Source organism: Macrotis lagotis, chromosome 4 (genome assembly GCF_037893015.1).
Source record: "Macrotis lagotis isolate mMagLag1 chromosome 4, bilby.v1.9.chrom.fasta, whole genome shotgun sequence".
In the NCBI taxonomy this organism is placed as follows: domain Eukaryota; kingdom Metazoa; phylum Chordata; class Mammalia; order Peramelemorphia; family Peramelidae; genus Macrotis; species Macrotis lagotis.
The window spans coordinates 126,493,616-126,515,679 of NC_133661.1; the positions used below are offsets into that span (position 1 = coordinate 126,493,616).

Genomic DNA, 22,064 nt, shown 5'->3' on the forward strand with positions numbered 1-22,064 from the left:
TTAGGTCAATTGTTTTAATTTCTTTCAACTTGTTTCCTTCTCTGTAAAATGAGAGAGTTGGATGAGATCAGGAGTTCTTAATTCAAAATATGAGAATTTATTTAAAACATTTTGTTAACTGTAGTTCTACATAACACATTTCCTTTACACTCTATATACCTTGTTTCTTGCATTTTAAAACATTTTTAGAAGGGGTTTGTAGGCTTCACCAGATTGCCCAAAGGGTTAATGACACAGGGTTAAGAACCTTTGGATGCAATGATCACTGTGGTTTCTTCCAGCTTTTAATTTATGAAATAAGATCTCAGCAGCATAGGAAATCATATCTATTTCTATGACATCATTCAGAAGAGGATAGAAATAGAAAGCAATGAACAAGAGGTACAGCCGAATGGAAAGAACAATGATTTGAAGACAGGATCTGTGGTCAAATCTTACTTACCTGTTCTATTATAATTTATTTGGACAAATCATTAATCTTTCTGAGACTCAATTTTCTCACCTGTAAAATGAGGACGTGAGACTAAATGTTCCTAGGGTTCTTTCTGGTTCTAAATCTGTGAGCCTAAAATTCTATGAGTAAATAAGAAAACAAGAACTATGAAATCAGAGCTTAGATTTCTATGATCACAAATTCTGCTTGCTTGCTTGCTCCCCTGCTGCTTAACTCCCTCATTAAATTTTCTTTTATTACCTGATGACTAAGAGGATTTCAAAGGCTTACTGCTAGAAATATTAAGAGGAGACTAATTGAAGCCCAGAAAAGTGAGGTCCCTTACTGAGAGACATATAAGCTAGCTAATGGCAAAGGAAAGAACCCAGGTCTCTGCTTCCAGTCTATTGTTCTCTGCAATATACCACACTGCTTCTCATCTGACATTTCTTCCCATCTGAAAAAGGAATTGGATTTAGTATCTGTAAATGATTTTACAACTATGTGTCACAAAAAGTAAACAGCATATTTTCTAGCTACTAGTTTTCTACTTATTTGTGTCCATGTACAAACGTACATACGTCATCATCATTTTTATAAAAGGTATGTTAATTATTACTAAAATTGGAGTCTGATTTTAAAAAAATGAAATCTAACTAGTTTCAATTGCATTAGAGAAGAAGGCACGGAAGATTGCCAGGTAAAACAATAGAACTGAGCTTGGACTCTTCAGATACAGCTAAGTATGGAGTTGCTAGGGAAAGTGGCCTCCTAATGGAGGATTTCAATTGGCTAAGTAGAGGGGTGGGCTAATGGCTCTGACTTTCTGAATGCTCAGATTTAAAGTTAATGTTTATATTTAATACTTCCTGTTTTTTGCTTCTAGTTGGAAGCTCCCTACCCTGACCTATGAGTTTACCTTTCAAAAAAAAAAATTAGTAGGAAAATCAGATTGAGAAAGGGAAGATCAAAAGAGTCAGGAAAATTTTTGTGAAAAGGGGCATGGAAGAGCCAAGTCTTAGGATCATTTTCTGGAGGTTTACTGGAAGAATAGTTTCCCTTAAAAATCCCCTAGTAGTTCGCCCACACTCAGGTGCTGTGGTGACAAATAGACTTCTTTTGACGGGTTCTATTCATTGCTATTGTAGTTGGTGGCCCTGGCTGAAACATCAAGAAATGACTAGCCTTTGCAAAAAGAAACAGCTTTTGCATCTTGGCTAGGTAGTTGGATAAACTTCTCTGATCTCTCCAGCACTGGTTCTATACCTCCCAGTTGATGGAAGTATAAATGAAAATGAGCTAAAGCAACATAAATATTTTCTCCTCCCCTCCCCCCCTTTTAAAATAGTATACATGATGCCATATGTGCTGATGTCAGCACACTTATTTTGCTAAAACTTGTTTGTGTATGTGAGCTCTTTCGCTCTTGAATTTTGGGGTCAGTAGTACTATTCCTGGAAGAAAGGGTATGTATAGTTAAATGACTTGGGTTGTCTTTCCAAATTTGTTTTTAGTATGGTTGGTTCAGCACTCTGTATGTGAAAACTGACTTTCATCATAGAATCTTAGAGGGATTGGATTATGCTTAGTATCTGTCTTTGGAGAAAGAAAGAGGAGCAAAGTAACTAGCCCATTGGGTACATTTATCTCTCATTTGTCAGCTAAAACCTGTTGGAAAGAAGCATCATAATCTAGCATCACAGGTCTATAGAAGTGACCTCAGATATCCAAACTAATCCTTTCATTTTATAGATTAGGAAATGAAACTCAAGGATTAAATGATTTGCATAACCAGTGTAAGAGGAGTTATTGGAAGTCAGGTCTTTTTGACTTCATTTAGCTTTGTCTACTTCCCACCTCTTTGGAAGTAGGGACAGTCCAATTTTAGGGGTATAATAACAACCGCTTAAATAGGGCAATCATTTTTTTTTGAGATAATGTTTTTTTATTAATATTTTGTTTTCCAATTATATACAATAGTAGTTTCTATCATTTTTTTTGTAAGATTTTGAATTTTACAATTTTTCCCCCACCCTCCCTTCCCTCCCCCTTCCCCCCCACAGAAGCAATCTGATAATCTTTATATTGTTTCCATGTTATACATTGATCAAAACTGAATGTGTTGAGAGAAAAATCATATCCTTGAGGAGAAAATAAAATATTAGAGATAGCAAAATTATGTAGTACATAAGACTTTTTTTTTAATTGAAGGTTGATCTTTAAATTGACTTTGATCTTTCTTTAAACCCCATGGTTCTTTCTCTGGATACAGATGGTATTCTCCATCCCAAGTACTCTAAAATTGTCCCTGATTATTTCATTGATGGAATAAGAAAGTTCATCAAGATTGATCATCACCTCCATGTTGCTGTTAGGTTCTTCTGGTTCTGCTCATCTCACTCAACATCAGTTCATGCAAGTCTTTCCAGGCTTCTCTGAAATCCAATCCTTTCTGGTTTCTAATAGAACAAGTGTTTCATAACATACATGTATCATAATTTGTTCAGCCATTCCCCAGTTGATGTACATCCACTCATTTCCCAATTCTTTGCTGCACAAACAGAGCTGTTATGAATATTTTTGTACAAGTGATGTTTTTACCCTTTTTCATGATCTCTTCAGAGTACAGACCCAGTAGTTGTATTGCTGGATGAAAGGGTATGCACATTTTCATTGCCCTTTGGGCATAATTCCAGATTGCTCTCCAGAAAGGTTAGATCAGTTCACAACTCCACCAATGTATTACTGTCCCAGATTTCCCACATCCCTTTCAACATTGAACATTTTCCTTTCTGGTCATATTGGTCAGTTTGAGAGGTGTGAGGTGGTACCTCAGAGATGCTTTAATTTGCATTTCTTGAAACAGTAAAGATTTAGGGCAATATTTCATATGATTAAGAATGGCTTTGATTTCATCATCTGTAAATTGCCTTTGCATATCCTTTGACCATTTGTCAATTGGGGAATGACTTTTTTTAAAAATAAATTTAACTCAGTTCTTTATATAGTTTAGAAATGAGTCCTTAGAAATACTAGTTGTAAAAATTGTTTTCCAATTTACTACATTTCTTTTGATCTTGGTTACAGTGGTTTTGTCTATGCAAAAACTTTTTTAATGTCATCCAAATTATTTAGTTTATTTTTAGTGATGTTCTCCATCTCTTCCTTAGTCATAAACTGCTTCCCTTTCCATAGATGTGACAGGTAAACTAGTCCTTGATCTTCTAATTTGCTTATGGTATTTTTTTTTTATGCCTAAATCCTGTACCTAGTTTGATTTTATCTTGGTATAGAGTGTGAGATGTTGGTCTAATCCAAGTTTCTACCATACTAATTTCCAATTTTCCCCAACGGTTTTTATTGAAGCTGTACACTTTGGGTTTATCTCAATCTTTTGTAAAGAAGTCATTTCTGTGTAAAAAAAAAAATTGGGTATTTCACCTCAGTGGAAAACCCTAAAGTAGAATTCTCCATCTGGTTGTCTACTCAGTGAAAATTTCTCTGAAGACCAAGGTCAACTCTGGGTTTTAACACCAAGGTAAGGAAAAAAAGGGTAAATGAAGGGTCTTAAGCTAGCTTCCTATGATTATACAAGTGATCTTTTCTTCAGTTCATAGTTCTAGGACCTAATATACAGAGCCTATCAGATTGATTGATTCTGATTGAAATAGAGATCTAAATTTATTATTTCTCTCAGGTTCTCCCTTTTTGAGTTTCAAGTCATTAATCTTCAGTTATAGTTGGTGCAAGTGCATTGCTTTTTCACAGGGTAGTGGTGGAGGTTGAATGGTCTTTTTGCATTGTCTCCAGTTCACTGATTTTTCTGTTTTGTGACTGAGGTTGTTGCCTGGGCAGGGATCTGTCCCCTAAATTTGGGCAAGATTCTCCACAGGAAATTATATCTATGGACATTTTAGCAATGGTGTTTAGTAGAGAAAGCATTTCATGTCAGAAATAGGAATAATACTTAAAGTATCTCATTAGTTTCCTCTTCTATTAAATGGTGATACTTGTATTACCTACAAATCTCTTTTTATCTTAATGAAGCACTAAGCGGATTTTTTTCTGTCCAGCTGTTTTTTTTTTTTTGATCCTAGCTGCTTCTCAAAGTGCCAGAAGAGCCAGGACAGTTTTTTCTGCTTTGAATTGGCTCATCCTAGCTTCACTTGCCACTCCCTATCTTTCCTTTTTTCCCAAACACCACTACATCCCCTCATAGATCAATCTGGCTCGGGCTGGCAATACCTTCTCCTTTGTACGGGTTCTCTAATTTTATTTTAATGTATAAGGCAAATTCTGTCATAGTTAGCCCCTTGGTGTGTCCTCCCTTATAAATATGGAAACAGCTACTGTAAACATAACTCACATGCTGAATTCTAAAGATTCCTCACAAATCATGAAATTTTTCAAAACAACCATTTCTGTGATAAGTGGAGACAAGTTCTCTCTTAGACACTAAACAAAAAGCATACAGATTATGTATACGCTGTACTGCTATCTACTGCAAATCTACTGGACTTGGCAACTAAATAATAACTATAAGCCATTCTAACATCTGTACATATAACCATCACCCCATCACCCACCCAGAATGCCACATGCTCCAAATAATGAAGGAAGACAAATAGTGAGATAGATTTTATTTGTCAGAGCTGTAGAAAGACAAGCTGACAACACTCGCCAGAAGTGTACCTGTGGCACCCTCTCCTGCCCAAAAGAGGCACTGCTTCACAGTGATAAGCACTGCATACATTCAAAATATGTGCTTGTATATATCACAATACGTAGGAGGAAATCTTCTCATTTTTGCTATCAGTCAAGTCCGACTTATATTTTGAGAGTTCTGTCCCATGGGGAAAAGCTATGCATCGTTCAGAAGTCAATCTAAAGGTGAAAGCTGTAAAGAAGTAGATTTCAAGAAAGCCAACTCTTTTCTTCACAGCCTCCGGGCTTTTTTTGGGCGGCAGCCATTGTGTGGGATGGGGGTATTATCTGTGATGGAGATCACCTCCAGTCCTCCCATGGTCAACCCCTTGATGGCAGACTGTAAAAAGACAAAAATGGTCTGAGTAGAATGGAACATGGTGTTATAGCCTATATTTTCAATGGGTCATGAGAGTTTAATACTAAGTGTAACTTTGACAAGAATTGAGGATGGCATGTCCCTTTGGACTTTATTAAGATCTCTTATCCTCAAACCCACTGCCAGCAGTGTTTGCCTGTCAGTCTATAATTTCAGTATTGCTGAAGGGCAGTTCTATTTAGAAGGAGCTGAATGACTCACAGGAAAAAAGCAGGAACTTTCCATGAAGGCTTAGTTTTCTCCTCCTACTCCTGCTGTCAGCCCTAAAAAGCAAACCCTATTAGCAATAACAAGAATAAAATAATACAACCAGACACTTACTAGGCGCCCTGGTCCCAGGCCTTTGACCATCACTCTGACATGGATCACTCCCTTTGCAGTGGCTTTCTAGAGAAGAAAACAAGTGGTTATGTCTCTTACAATTAGCCTGCATTTATCACTGTAGATTATACATCGATATATTTGGCCCTGATATCACTATCAATTATGGAAACAAGAACAGAAGATGTAGGTCAGCAGTGGGAAACCTTTCACCTGCAAGTCTTATTGGTGTGGCATTGCTAAGGCAGTCACAGGTGGGACAAGAAGTTCAATTAAATCTAACAGCTTTTTAGGGTGAATTAATCAATGTTTGACCAAATACAGTCCGCAAATGATATTATAAATATCCAAATGGCCCTTGGCATAAAAAAGATTCCTTACCCTTGTTGCAGGTACCAGGATTCTAGACCAGGGGAAACTGTAATAATGTAGAGGGTAACCTGAACACTCAACATGAAATGCATCGAGGTAAACAGAAGAGAACTAGTTAACAGACCTCCCTTTCCCTTGGAAGATGCTGACGCTTCTTAGTAAATAGCCGCACTGCCACCCAGTGGAGATCTCTCAAGAACCCTCAGACTACCACTGAGGGAGAAGCTGGGTTCTAGCCCATGAAGCCAAGAACCCAGCTTAAGAATTGCCACAGGGGCAGCTAGGTGGCGGGGCAGCACAGTGGACAGAGCACGAGCCCTGGAGTCAGGAGTACCTGAGTTCAAATCTGGCTTCAGACACTTAATAATTACCTAGCTGTGTGGCCTCGGGCAAGCCACTTAATCCCATCTGCCTTGCAAAAACCCAAAATAAAAAAAATAAAAAAAAATAAAAAGAATCCCCACAGACCACCTCTGGCTTCCAAATAAAGGAAACTTAGAATTTTAAATCCATGATGGCCTAAACCCCTCCTCTCATGTTGTGTGAAGGAATAGGTTTTGTCTCCCTAGACTTCATTAGGCATTTCTTGTACTAAATAAATCACCAGCTGTCTCCTAACCACCTCCACGCTAGGGAATATTAGCTGGGTATTGAGAGTTACTAAAACATTTTTTGTATTTCTGGCTCAGTGAGAATTCCTCACAATGATAAAAGACAGTGATAAAACAGAAAAAATGAGGAGCCCAAATAGGAAAACTTCTTACCGCTGCTGCAGCAATGGCTGCAGTTTGTGCTGCAATTCCTGTGGCCTTTTTTGCATTTTTGAACCCTTCGGTGCCACAAGAAGTTCGGGCAAGTGACTCATTCTTGGAAGAGAGTACCTGGATGTGTGTGCTGGGAAAAGCAGATGACAGGGAGATGTGAAAATCGTGTCTTCTAATAAGCTCATTTAAAACCACAGTAAAAGCTAACTAACAACATTTATATAATGCTTTACAAATATGATCTCATTTTATCCTCATAGCAATCCTGGGAATTAGGTCTATTATCCCAATTGTACAAATGAGGAGATCTGAGTTTCCCAGGGAAGTTGCTGAGATCTGATCAGAGTTCAGGTTTAGAGATGTTAATCACGTGGCTCACAACACAAGGGAACTTTAGATTAAACTTTAATTGGGAAATACATAAACTAAATAAAAATACAAGGAAATACAGATTAATATTAATATGCAGTTTTCTTAATCAACACAAGGACCAGAGTATTCTTATATCTGATTAGTGGTTCCTGTTTCTATTTTAGGAGAAAGAAAAGAAAGGCTAGCAGAATTTAAATTAACTCTGGTAATTATAGCTTAAAAAATAAACAATTGAATCTATTCTTCATTTTACTTTTGCTGTCATCATTATAATAGTGAAATCATAATTAGCAGTGGGGAGAGGGGGTGAAATCAAGGTATTTATCAGTGGGTGATACAAGCAGACAGCTTCCTTTGCTAGAATGGTTAAGTGGTTAGAGGTTATCGCTCTTTAGCAATGTTATGCTGATATTTTTCTCTACAAATCCTCTTCAGCAGTCCACAACGATCAAATTCAATAGGGACTTGTTTATCCCCTTTTCACCGACCATGCAGACACTTTTTTTTTTTTAAGGTTTTTGCAAGGCAGATGGGGTTAAGTGGCTTGCCCAAGGACACACAGCTAGTAATTATTAAGTGTCTAAGGTCAAATTTGAACTCAGGTACTCCTGACTCCAGGGCCGGTGCTCTATCCACTGCGCCACCTAGCCACCCACCCATGCAGACATTCTTAATGTGATCCTTTGGGGACTATTAGTTTCCAAACTGGAAAGTTCATTAGAAATTCTCTAGTTAGGGGCAACTAGGTAGTGCAGTAGATAGAGCACCAGCTCTGGAGTCAGGAGGATCTGAGTTCAAATTTGACCTCATACATTTAATAATTACCTAGCTGTATGACCTTGTGCAAGTCACTTAACCCTACTGCCTTGTTAAAAAAAAATTTCTCTAGTCAAGATGCCTCCTTTCCTCTTTTCAATCTCCAGTTTCTCTTTATCCCGGGGTTCAAAAAGGTTTCTGCCCTCACTGCCTCCACCTTCTTTTTAATTTACTCCTCCGTCTGTCTACAATTTGGTCTTTTGATTTCACTACTCAAATCACACTCACTAAAATTCCCAGTGATTTTAATTCCCAAATCTGAAGCTCTTTTCTCAATTCTAAACCTTCCTGTTGCAGTTGATATTGCTAATCACACTCTTCAAATGGATATTCTCTCCTTTCTGGGATTTCATATCATTTTTCTCCCCTGTTGCACATCCCACACATCTGACCACTTCTCGGGCTCACCTTCCATACTGCACTTGCTAACTGTGGTTGTTTCTCAAAGTTCCCCACCCTCAGCCTTCTCCCCCCCCCCCCACTTTCTGTAAACTTTTTAGTTTTCTCAAGTTTAATTATCATTTTTATTCAGATTACTCCAATATCTGTGTATCTAGATCCAGTTCCAGTGTCAACAGTTGTCTACTAGATATTTCAAACTAAATGTGCTGAGTGCTAGAGGGGATGTGAAAAATGAGGTGCACTGATACACTGTTAGGATCTATGAAATGATCCAAACATTCTGGACAAATTGTGACTATTTGGAATTACAACTTCAAAGCCATCAAACTGTACATGCTCTTTGATTTAGCAATACTGCCTCAAGGCCTATACTCCAAAGTGTTGAAATAGGAAAAGGACACAGACATACATATACACACACACACACACACACACACACACACACACACACACACACACACGTTTTGGACAGCCCTGATCTACAACTTTAAGTTGGTAATCCTGGCATCATCCTGAACTCCTCACTCACCCTCATCTTACATCTATTCAGCTGGCAAATCTCGCTATTTCTACTTTTATAATACCTCTTATATCTTACCCTTTTCCTGATCTCACAAAGATAATATTTATTTATGGTTCTAATCATTACCTCTTGCCTAGATTAATAAAACAGCCTTCATATTGGTCTCGACTTGTATCTTACCATTCTAGTGATGCACAAATAATTTTCCTTAAGCACAAATAAAAACATGTGACTATTATTTAACCAATCCCAGAGATTTTCTATTGTCTCTGGAATAAAAATATAAACACATCTATTGATTAACTTTATATCTGTGATAAATATATATATTTCTAAATTGTATGCCCCTCATTAAAATGTAAATACAATGCAAGTAGGCATTGTTGTATCCTAGCACCTACATATTTGTTGATTGATTTCAAATTTCATTACTTACTATGAAGTATTGTAAGTTTGAAAGAGACCAAAGAATTTAGAATTATCTAAAGATATAATCTAGTTCAAGACTCTTGTTTTACAGACAAGGAAACTGAGACCTGAAGGGGTTAAGTAAGTTAGTCAAGTTTACAAAGGTAGTAAGTGAACCCAATTTCAATCTTTGACACCTGACTCTGAATTCAGTGTTCTTTCCACTACACTGTCCTCTGCAAAGCATTCCCTTTCTCATCTCACCTTTCAATCCAGGCCCATAGAAGTTAAATAACTTCCCAGGTTCACAACATCTGTTAAGTGTTTGAGGAAGGATTTGAACTCAGGTCTTCTAGACTCCAAATGATTTTTTTTCATGGATCCAGCAGCAACTGCCATTGCTAAACTTCTTATGCTTTCTACATCTTGTAAATTGATGCTTAGGACAGTTCAGTTATACTCCTCCCCTATCTCCCAATGGTATTATACAGCTTAATTATACTGCTTATTACCAGACTTGGCACTAAACGAATTTTGGTAATTAAAAAGAAAAAATTCATCCCAAATACTTTTCAAGAGAAGATGCTATAGGTCTGAAGCAATTCCAACAGCATCACTGTTGTAATACAGGTCTGACTTCTTTGAAAAATACAATATTTATTTGGTTGTATGATTTTTACCAATTACAAAATATATTGTGCGACGGTTGCAGTACTTCACATAGGCACTATAGGCATGCATACACACACATGGATACCTTCTTTTCCTAATTGTATAAGCTCTTTCTTGGCAAGACTTGACTGTTTCTAACATATTTTCCACAATACTTAGTACAAGGAAAGAATATAGTAAACCCTCAATACTTACTAACCATTGCAGTACCACATCTCCCTTTAACAGCTTTTACATTGGAAATTATTATTCTGAAGTAAAACAAAAATATACATAATAATTTCTCTCTTCTTGAGCCATCCCAGTGGTATTTGAAAGAGAAACTCTCTACTGAATCTTTAGTGATGGCTAAGAAATTTAACATTAATTCTTCCCAGTAATAGTGTTTTCAGGCCCAGACTAGAAAGGCACTTTAGCCTGGGGCGTTTCTTCCTTACTTGTTATATGTTGCTTTAATGTGAGCAATTGGGATGTCTTCATATTTCCTGCCTCCCCATGTCAAGGAGCTCTCCTGGCCTGGAACTGGAGGAAAAATGCTATAAAAAAACAAACAAACCAAACAAATATATTGAAAGTCTTATTGTCATTATGATTCCTTTCTTAACTCTGCCTCATTGGGAGACAGTTAATAAACAAATATTACATCATTTATGGAGAGAGAAACTGAGACACAAAAATAATTTTATTGATCAAAGTCACATAGTAAACTAGCAGGGAAATGAAAAGACATAGGATCATAGCTAGATAACCTTATTTGTAGGGGTATGTAGGGAAGGAGTGCTGTTTTGAGGTTTTATGACATTACTCTCTTCTAGCTCTCTTCCCATATGACTGATCTTGTTCAATCTCTTTGGCTGGCTATTCACCCAGGGCATACTCATTAACCTAGATGTTCCACAGGGCTTTGTTTTAGGTTTCCTCCTCTTCTCTCTCAGTACTTATAAATCACATGGTAATCTCATCAGTTTTTCTAGACTGTGTTGTCTCTATGCTGATGAATTTCAAATCTACTTATCTAGCCCTTACTCTTTGTGGAAATCTAATATCCTAACTCCAATGGTCTACTGATGTCTCAAACTGGATGCCCCAAACCAAACCCTAAATTTCTACATTATTGTTGAGGGCATCACTGTTCTCTAAATCAACCAGGTTCACAACGGAACAACCACATTCACTTTCTCAGTCCCCCCACCCCTATTCCCATCCAATCTGTTAACAAGCATGGTCTCCTGATATAACCTTCATATTCCTCACCCTCCCTTTCTCCCACCCCCTTCTTTCTTCTGAAACTATTACCAACCATGGTATAAGCCTTTATTACCTCATGTCTGGACAACAGTCTGCATGATGGTTTGCCTGCCCACTCCAGTCTATTTTCCATTAAAGTGTCAATGACTTTCCTATAGCACAGGTCTGAGCATGTCATTTCCCACTCTACTCAAGAGGTTCCCTCTTGCCTCCAGGATCACATATAAAATCCTACCCAGGCATTCAAAGCATTTTATAACCTGTCCCCCACCTTTTTAGTCTTCTTATACCTTACCCCTTGCTCCCCCTATATCTATATAATATACACATTTATATATATTTAGCAGCCATAGTTCAATTTTTTCCTATTTATAAAAAAACATCTATGTGGCTGCCACAGCAGTTGCCTGGGTCCTTGGGTGAGTCTTCTCAAAATGTTTGGTGAATTCCTGATAGGGAGATTGGGCAGCTTTATGTTTTGGAAAGGGCATCAAAGGTAGCTTTAGCAAAGTTGTCCAGAATGGAAGTTCAGCCCCTTGCAGAAGTGGAGCAGTCATCAATTCCAGTCATCATCAGGTGTTTCTTAGGCACAGGATGCCAGTACCACTAGGAGTGGGCATCAGAATCAATCCACAATGCCCAGTGACCTTGCAGGGCACTGTGTGAGGCTTGTTAATCTTGTTCCCCCAGTAGCCACTTCTTACAAGAATGATGGAAAGTTTGGCCAGAATGACAGCATCATGAATAGCTGTGGCCACTTCCTTGGGACACTTGATACCTAGACCACCATGGCCATTGTAGTTGCCAATGGTCACAAAACAAAAGCCTTTAACCTGGTGTAGGGTTCAGCTCTAGAGTTTGTTTCTGAACAGGCATGATCTTTAGAACCTCATCTTTCTTTTAGGTTTTTTTTGGCAAGGCAAATGGGGTTAAGTGGCTTGCCCAAGGCCACACAGCTAGATATTATTAAGTGTCTGAGACCGGATTTGAACCCAGGTACTCCTGACTCCAGGGCCGGTGCTTTATCCACTGCACTATCCAGCTGCCCCAGAACCTCATCTTTCAAAGAAGATACCAGAAGAAATCCATGACCTCAGACTCCTTGATAGGAAGGGAGTAAACCTCTTCTAGAGACTTGGTCTTCATGTCCTTGACTAGTCTGCTCAGCTTAGTGACAGGAACCCACTCTTGTCTTTGGCCTTTCCTTCCTGGGTCCTGGGAGGACCCTGGCCTCTGCCTCAAAGAGGCCTCAGCCTACTCGTCCGTTGTCATTCACCACTAGGTGTTCGTTGTTAGTAGAAGTTTAATCTATTTCCTAAATCACTAACTCTGGGGTCTCCTTGCAGAAAGACACTTGTTTCCTGATCAAAGGGCCATCTTCCTATCTGGTCACCGGAACGGATGGCCTCGGCGCAGCCCCGGCCCAGATCCAGTCTCCCTCCTTCCCTCGCTAGTCCCGGGCGCCCGTAGCTACTATGTATCGAGCCTGGCCCTGTTCGTCCCTACCGCAGCCGCCCAGTTAGGCCGGGAGCTCCCGGCGAGCAGCCCCGCACTCGGCCCCGGGCCGAGCTCTTCACAAATGGGTCCTGACAGGAAGCTTCGGCGGCCCCGGTCCGGACCCCCTGGCCCGCTTCGGCCTGCCCCAACCGGCCCCGGGGAAGGTCCTGGTCCCTGGCTCAGGGACGCGTCCTCGGGCAGCTCGGGGCTGGCGAGGGCGGCCACGAGCACGCGGGGCAGGGCTGCTTTAAAGGCCCCCCCGGGGCGGCCTCACCTGGACCTGCCGGATCTGTGGGCCTCGCCCGGCTCTGCTTCGGTCTCCTCCTCGGTCTTCTCCACCGCGCCCCGGAGGCTCCGCGCGCCTGCGAGGAGAGCAGCCCCCGGGGCACCGGCCCTGGCCCTGAGGAGAGGGGGCCGGTGAGCGCCGGGGCCGGGCCCCTCCACCACAGCCCGCCCCGCCCCCCCCCCGGCCCCGGGAAGAAGGGAGAGCCCTCGGGCGCCGGCCCAACACCTGGGTGGGGGCTGTTCTTACCCCCGAGCCTGGGCCCAGGCCCGCGGGGGCAGCAGGCGCCCCGCCGCCGTCCGCAGGGCTTGCATGGCCGGACCGCGCTCCCCGAGGCTGCCGGGGTGGGCGGAGCCGGCCGGCACCACGCGCGGGGGGGGGGGAAGGGAGAAGTGGGATTATGGCTTGTCCATTCTCCCGCTGCCGCTTAATCTCTAATCAAATTCAGAGAACTTTGGGTAAAATCACCCCCAAACGCTGTCCTCTTTTATAAAACGCCGGACCCGCAAAAACCCTGCATCCCCCTCCCTCCTTATGAAATAGTTTGTCCTAAAAGGCAACACTTTGCCCCTCTCCGCGCACGCGGGGACTTCTGGGAAAACCGCGGCGCCAACCAGCGACTCCGGGTGGGAGCGCGCGGTGCCTTGTGGGGAGGGCGGGAAGATGGCGGCCCCCGCGAGGCGGGCGCTGTGCGGCGCGGCGCGGGGCTGGCGGCTGCCCCGGCGCCCGCTGGCGCTTTCGGCCGCCCCCGACCCGAGCGCGGCCTCCGCGCGCGGCGGGTCTCCGTGGCGCCTGCTGGGGGCCTTGTGCCTGCAGAGGCCGCCGGTCGTCTCGCAGCCCCTGACCCCCCTGCAGGTGGAGATGGCGGAGCTGCTGCGGCAGGTAGGGCCCCCCCCAGGCGCTGCACCCCGAGGCCTCGGCCCCGGAGGCTCGTGAGCCGGGTGACCTTGGGCGAGGCGCACCCCTCCGGGCGCCCGTCGCCTCTTCTGCCGGGCAGGCGCGGGGAGGTGTGCGTTCGAGTGCGGCTGCCAGCCCCTGCCCAGCTGAGGCCGGGCCGCTCCCCACCTCAGCCAGCCTCAGTTTCCTGGTGTGTAAAGTGGCGGGGAGCGCTTTGCGGGGCTTAAAGGAGCCGTGTCCGTGCTGGCCGTGGCTTTTCTAATTCTCAGTCTAGGATATCTGCTCCAGAGTGACAGGTTTTTTGTTTTTTGTTTTTTAGGTTTTTGCAAGGCAAACGGGGTTAAGTGGCTTGCCCAAGGCCACCCAGCTAGGTAATTATTAAGTGTCTGAGACCGGATTTGAACCCAGGTACTCCTGACTCCAGGGCCCGTGCTCTATCCACTACGCCACCTAGCCACCCCGACTGTAAATTTCTTAAGGGACTTTTTTCTTTTTAGTGAGCGCCCCCCCTCTGACTCTGGAGTACTGGATTTTAGATTTGTAGATGCTTAAAAATGTTTGTGGAATTGAGTATATCAGTCTGTAAAAAGCAAATGACCTGGGAAACTTGGATTTAGAACTGAAAGTAACCTTAGAGACCAACTCGTTCAGTTCCCTCATTTGATGCCTGTGAAGTGAAAGAAAGCAACCCACCCACCAAGCTACACATTTAGCTCACATTTCAAAAGACTTTAAGTATACAATACTTTTCCTTGAAATGGTGGAACAGGAGGTCGTGTCATTTTCCTCATTTATAGCTCAAAGAATTGAGGTTTCAAGTGAATGGGTGATATTTCCAAGTCCGCATAACTAGTAATATTTAGACATAGTATTTATTTTTTTTATTTATTTTTATTTTTTGCAAGGCAAATGGGGTTAAGTGGCTTGCCCAAGGCCACACAGCTAGGTAATTATTAAGTGTCTGAGACCGGATTTCAACCCAGGTACTCCTGACTCCAAGGCCGGTGCTTTATCCCCTACGCCACCTAGCCGCCCCTAGACATAGTATTTAAACCCACATTTCTAGATTCCAGGTCTACTGATTTTTCTTCTGTATAGGGTTCTTGTCAGGCTCAAATATATTTTACAGAAAAGAGTCTAGTCAACTCTAAAATGCTTAGTTAAGAAGCAATAATTTATAGAATGCTTTAAAATTTGTAAAACTGTTTTCCCTTACTGAAACATTTTGGGGTAGATGTGATAAGAAATGTTACAGAGCAGGAAAGTGAGGTTAAAAGAAGTAAAAAGTTTTGTGTCCAGTTCATCAGTATCAGAGCTGGTTTGGAATGTAGGGGCCTGACAAGACTTCCAGTGCAGCACTCTTTGTACTGTGCTAGACTACCTTTAAAGATTGGGGCCATGTCAAACCTGTTTAGATGATCCCTAAAATTTCTCAAAAGATTTTGAATTCACTTCACTTTTTCTTCCTTGCATCACATTTGCTTATACAACATGTCTTTACTTGCCCATCTCATTAAATTGTAACTTCTTTAAGAGTAGTATTTTTTATACCAGTTATCTAGCACAAGGAGACAGTTGATAAAAAAAAGGCATTTATTAGATGCTGCTTTGCATTGAGACTATACAGAGAAAAACTGAGATAGTCCTTTCTTTCAAAAGGTTTGCATTCTAATGGACATAGCACACCTAGAAGCATTCAGTCACAGGATATATGGAAAGACCCAATGGGCTTCAGGGATAAGCAGCAAGTCTAATGATATTTGTATCTCTTTAGTATTTCCATTTTGAATCCATCTTCCACATGCTCAATAGAAGAATGATTGAAAGAATGAAGTTTAATTCCTTCTGGAACTACAGTGATGAATGCACTTGATCTTTGTAGGTACAGTAGCTTGTTTTCTGAGTTATGTCAGGCACAGGCATAAAATAAGGTTGGCTTAATCAGCAAGTGTTTTTTAAGAACCTACTGTGTGTTAGGCACCACTTGAAACAGAATATAAAGGCAAAATACGATACAGTCCCTTATATTCTATTGAGAAAGAAATCATGTACATGCATTAGGATATACAAAAGATATATAGGAAACAAAAGGGAGTTGAGGGAAAGTACTAGCAATAGAGTTCAGGAAAGGTTTCATGGAAGGTGGTGCTTGAGCTATTTTTAAAAAATCCTTTTAGTTATTGTTCCAATTATATATAAAGATAATTTTCAACATTCATTTTTGTAGTTTTCTCTAACCCTTCTCTTACCCTACCCTAGAATAGAAAGTAATCTGAGATAGGTTATACATATACAATCATATTACATATTTTCAAATTAGTCACACTAAGAAAGAAGAATCAGAAAAAAAGGGAAAAACCATGAAAAGGCAAAAAATAAATTTAAAAAAGATGAAAATAGTATATGTTGATCTGCATTTAGATTCCACAATTCTTTCTCTGAATGTGGATGTCATTTTCTATCACAGATCTTTTAGAATTATGAGCTACCTTGGTCATTGCATAATGTTGCTGTTAAGGTGTACAATATTCTCTGACTATTGGACTATGTTTTGAAGGAAGAGAGATATTCATTGAGGGGTAAGTGAGTCAAGAATACATTCCAGGCATGGAGGATGACCAATACAAAGAGGGAACAGAGGCTAGTTGGGCTGCACCATGGAATGTAGGAAGGGGAGTAATGTATAATGATATTGGAAAGATAGGTTGAAGCCAAGTAGTGAAGGGCTTTAAAAACCAAAGAGAAGGGGCGGCTAGGTGGCCCAGTGGATAAAGCACCGGCCCTGGAGTCAGGAGTACCTGGGTTCAAATCCAGTCTCAGACACTTAATAATTACCTAGTTGTGTGGCCTTGGGCAAGCCACTTAACCCCGTTTGCCTTGCAAAAACCTAAAAAAAAAAAACCAAAGAGAAAAATTTTCATTTGGAACTAGAGGTACTAGGGTGCTTCTTTGGAATTTGGAATTTATTGAACAGAAGAGTGATAGAGTAAGATCTGCATAAAGGAAAATCACTTTGACAACCATTTGGAGGATGGATTAAAGTAGGGAGGGACTTGAAGTAGGTTGACCAATTAGGGGGCCATAGCAGTAGACCAGGTAAGAAGTGTTGAGGTTTAGGTGATGACTAGGGAGATAAATAGGGAGAAGGTTGTGTGTGAGAATTGTGAAGGTAAAAATGATAGGATTTTTCAATTTATTCACTATATGGCATGAGGTAGAATGAGGATTTGAGGATAATACTAAGGTTCTGAACCTGAGAGACTAGAAGAATGGTGACACAAATAGGATTCATATAATCATATATATTGTTGCCTCAATTTTTGAATTGAGGAAATCTTTAACTGGAATTCCTCATCTCCTTTCCCTAACAAACACATTTTTGGTTATCAGCCTATCTCAGACATTGAATATAATGTAATTTCTGATCACATCATAGAGTGATATTTTCATATTTGAACAGCCATCTTTCAATATCTTCCTATATTTCTATAGAATACTTGGGAAATTTTCCTCCTTCAAATGTATTCATCTCATCTTGGAAGTACAATGTTCCATAGATCTATTTTTTTTCCTTTTCTATCTTTCCCAGATTGAAGTGGAAAAAAGTCAATATTCAGATCATGAGATTCGTGCCTTGAAAGAAACACAGAGACTGGAGAGAAAGAAAGCTGACATTTATGACTCTGATGATGATGATGATGGAAAAGACATTTTGTTGTCACAAGATTTGGAGGATACATGGGAGCAAACATTCTTGCAATTCAAACCTCAACCTCGAGTAACAGGTTTGTGGTGTTTTTTTTTTGAATTAATGGAAAGAAAGGGATATATTCTGATTACTAAATTAAGAGTTATGTTTACATCTCTCTTAATTTAAGTAATATTATCATTATTTGAATATAGACTACAGTTTTTCCTTAAATGTAGCTTGTTTAAAAAATCCTTAGTCCAGTCTATAATAGATTAACTTTTGTTGCATATATATATATATATATATATATATATATATATACACATATATATATATATATAAACATATATATATTCCTGTATATATTCCTGTTGGTTTCTCTTTGGAGAGGTCTCCTTTTAAGTTTAGAACCTGCATTTGGACAAATAGGCTAAATGAAAATATGGGTGGGAATCAATCCTAATTTTCACTCAAGGGAAGAATGATTCATAGTGTTCTTATTTTTGTGGACCAAGAATTTGAAAGACAGTAAAGGTCTATCACGTCTAAGATCAATGATGATAAAATAGTAATATTTTAAAATGCTGCCAGCATTTAAAAGAGATCCAAATCCTTGATATAACTACCTGGAAGTGGGAGGTCCAGCTCTTTATTGCTTTTATTTCTGGTGTCCCTCAAATTGTAAATTCCATGGTAAGATTCCTCAGACAAGACCACATCTTGTCTCCATACCTCTTCTTTCTCCAGGGCAATTTAAAAATTGTTTTTGAGCATCATTGATCTCTGATTTTCTTTGGTCCTGGCAAACCATAGTTCTTTTTCCTCTGACTCATCTTTTGCCACCACAGAAGCTGATCAGAAAAATGACCGAACCTCATTGCACAGGAAGTTAGACCAAAATTTGGTACTATTGGTGAAGGAAAAACTAGGAGATCAGGAAACATGGATATTACCACATGCAGAATGGCAGGTTGGTGAGACCCTCCGTGGAACTGCTGAACGGGTCTTTGCTACTCTGTCTCGTAAGTAGTCTTCTTTCACTTTTGGTTCTGAATGTCCTGTCTCTGGCTTCCAGTTGAAGAGTTAAATTGCTCTCTTAAGGGCTGGTGATGGGTTGTGTTTTATTAAAAATATTGGCTAAGAAAGCCTAGGGAAGGATTAACTGGGTGGAATGATATTCACCCTCTTCCCTGCCCAGACGATTAGCTGACAGAGGTTCCTTTCAATTGTCATATTCTTGGATTCCAGGCAAGCAGTAATCCAATCCCTTGTTCATTTCTGTCTCTCAGTCTCAGTGCTTGGATCATTAAGGTGCAAATTTTTTTATTCTTACATTTCATAGAATGAATCCACAGGACTATTAATCATGAGCTCACTATGGTTACCACCCTAGGGACTATATCACATAATGGAGTCCATAACTTTGCAGATACAGTCACATAGTCCCAAAGACACTGCCCATCTTTTCTTTTCCATAAGGATTAGTACTTCTTGGGACATGTTCTAGAGAAGGCCTGAGGGCAAATTTTCTTTATCACATGGGCTAGTTGCTACAAACATAATCCTTTCCTAATTTCACCTTCAATGCCTGGTACCTTTGAGAATCAGACTTTCTCTTTCTGTTTGAGAGTTAGTTCTGCCAAGAAGGACCTCAACTTCACAGTGAAATTTCATGCCTGCTATTTATTCAGCTATCTTGCTCTCTAAACTCTAAATGGAAAAGGTCAATACATTTAGTATACCTATTTTATAAAAATTTTAAGCATTAATCTATAACCACTAGATATTAGTAATAATGTGCTGGAAGTGCCTTTCCTTCTATCAGGAACAGTCAAATTTAAAATCTAGATCTGCTGATTTCTTAGCCTAGTATCCACTAAAAGCTAGCTTTTAGAATTGATAGCTGTGTCTCATAACATTGAATTGAGTAATTTAGTGAAAAGTAGTATGCTTTCAGACATTTGTAGGAAGTCATGGAAACTAATTTCCAGATTGACCCAAGCATTTACCCACAGTGAGATTGCCTTGATTACAACTTTATAGATAAAAATAAGAGTTTTCTTAAAATTATAGAAGCCATACACATAACCTATTTGCAGAGGGATTACATTCTCCACTTTTTTTAGTTTCTGCCATTTTTTGTGGCCAAATTGAGTCCTGTCAGGAAGATGCCTGGAGCCTGGGGACATCCTTAGAGACAAGTCACCCCGGTTTTTATGTGTTATTAGCTCTGAGATCCAATAGGGGGAAACTTAACTATGATTTCTGTTTTGACTCCCTTCAGAAAATAGCATGGAAGCCAAATTCCTAGGAAATGCACCCTGTGGCTATTACAAGTTTAAGTTTCCTCAGGCTTTTCGGACAGAGAACAACATAGGAGCCAAAGTGTTCTTTTTCAAAGCTTTACTACAAAGTGGAAATCTCTCCCAAGCCAGGAAGAAGAATGACCATGTTTGGGTCTGCAAGGAGGAGCTGGGTGACTACTTGAAACCAAAATACCTGGCACAAGTTAGGAGATTTTTTATGGACATCTGATGGATACAATTGTCTTTGGGACAGATATTTGGACTGCTTGCAAGAGGACATGTGACTATACTGACATGTGGATCATTATGAAATAAACTTAGCATTGACAAATAAACCATTTTCTTACCCTTGTCTCAGCTTATTTGGAATTTGAGTATTACTGGGATTTCTCAACTACTATTTTATAAGACAGCTCCCCTTTATTTCAGCTGATAATTAATTAGATTACACAAGATGTTCCACATAAAGTCATTTAATTACTAGACATAAGAAGGGAAGGATAGAAGACTATCTAAAACAGTTACTTGTAGGTATTAGATATTTGTTAAATTTATGACTCTACAAACCAAGCTAGGTGAAAGCAGGTGTCACTTCTATGAAAGTTTTTTGACGGGTGAGGAATTTAGGACTAAATGCAACTTCTTAGCTGTCCTTGAAATAGAAATGTTACAGCTTAGCTTCATTTGGTGGCAGTTTAAGGGAAGCATTAGCAGCTTTGATTTGGTTAGAGCTTTGTATTGGTTGAATGCCTTCAAGGCTCATTTAATATGGATAAACAAGAAATTTAGACTCCTAGGCTGGTAGACTTTATGGTATACAATATGTTTTGGAATAGAGAGCCCTCCCAACAAGGTTTACCCAAACAATAACACCAACAGGAAACTAAGGCAAATCCCTTTTTGACATTAGTCCCTAGTTTCAGAGTTTAGGTTATAGTAGGTCTTAATGACTTTGATCCATAACTACCATTATCTTATTGATAAGAGTGTGATCTCCAATGTATGGATTACAACCCATCCATGCCTTATTCTGTGCAATTCTTTTCCATTTTCCTTCATAAAATAAATAATTGATCATTTATTCGTTCATTCATAGATTTATGCAATGTACAGGAGGCCTTTTAACCTACTTTGATTTTATAAAAACTATTGATGAAAAAAAAACTTGATAGATATTGTCCATCCTTTATCCTTTACTTTTACTTTCATGATTAGCCTTCTTCCCTTTTTTTTCCCTTACACATTTCTTGAATAATGTACCTTATGCCTTTTCTTGCATGTTGATCTCTGTTGAAGATACCCTGAAGCATAGCTATATCCTCTGTGTGTCTTTCTATTTACTTTGGGTCACCTGCACTTTTAATAAATTAGGTCATGCGGCATTCTAAGATAGTATTACTAGGAGAATAATTGCATTAAAAGTGAGTTTTTGTGTTGAGGACAGTGTGGAATTATTAAAAACACTGATTTCTATTTTTAAAAAATTTTCTCTAAGACTCCTTGTCCAGACTTGAAGTGTAAGGGTCTACTTACAGACTTAATTCCGCTACTTGTTGGCATAGGAACTTGTTTCTGTCCTTTTTCTGACTTGTTGGTTCCTTTGGCAATCTGGTGTTCCCCTGCTTCTGGGGCTCTCTGGATTAATTCCAGACTTGATGTGAACGTCCAGTCAGCATAGCCCACTGCAGCTTAGAATTCCACATCTCAAGAAATCTGCCAACTTAAGCCTCCTGGTAGCTGTGATTACAGGAGCACTCCACTACACCAGGCCACGGCAATTCCGCCCTCTTCCTGCTAGTTAATTCTAGGCCCAACCTATTTAATCATTATTTAATATTAATAAGTTCCATTAATACCACTCAAATGGAATTCCAACAGCATGTCATAATCTAAACAATAGATTTTTTTATCCATTTAATTTTTATTTCATGATTTTTTTTTCAATCTGCTAATTAAATATTCATGGATATCAGTGT

General features: G+C 39.9%; 2 protein-coding genes across 2 annotated transcripts; one reads left to right on the forward strand and one right to left on the reverse strand.

The window, feature by feature from the left end:
- Positions 1–5,058: 5,058 nt before the first annotated feature.
- MRPS11 (mitochondrial ribosomal protein S11) lies at positions 5,059–13,550 on the reverse strand. The gene is made up of 6 exons (XM_074234129.1): positions 13,444–13,550; positions 13,186–13,311; positions 10,604–10,702; positions 6,974–7,103; positions 5,838–5,903; positions 5,059–5,477 (listed from the first exon to the last, which is right to left on the reverse strand). Exons 1-6 carry the CDS (start codon positions 13,506–13,508, stop codon positions 5,370–5,372), a joined length of 594 nt encoding a protein of 197 aa, XP_074090230.1. The 5' UTR covers positions 13,509–13,550; the 3' UTR covers positions 5,059–5,369.
- A 292-nt stretch (positions 13,551–13,842) lies between these two features.
- On the forward strand, positions 13,843–21,220 carry MRPL46 (mitochondrial ribosomal protein L46). The gene is made up of 4 exons (XM_074234128.1): positions 13,843–14,076; positions 17,681–17,876; positions 18,631–18,804; positions 20,067–21,220. Exons 1-4 carry the CDS (start codon positions 13,858–13,860, stop codon positions 20,315–20,317), a joined length of 840 nt encoding a protein of 279 aa, XP_074090229.1. The 5' UTR covers positions 13,843–13,857; the 3' UTR covers positions 20,318–21,220.
- Positions 21,221–22,064: the final 844 nt, after the last annotated feature.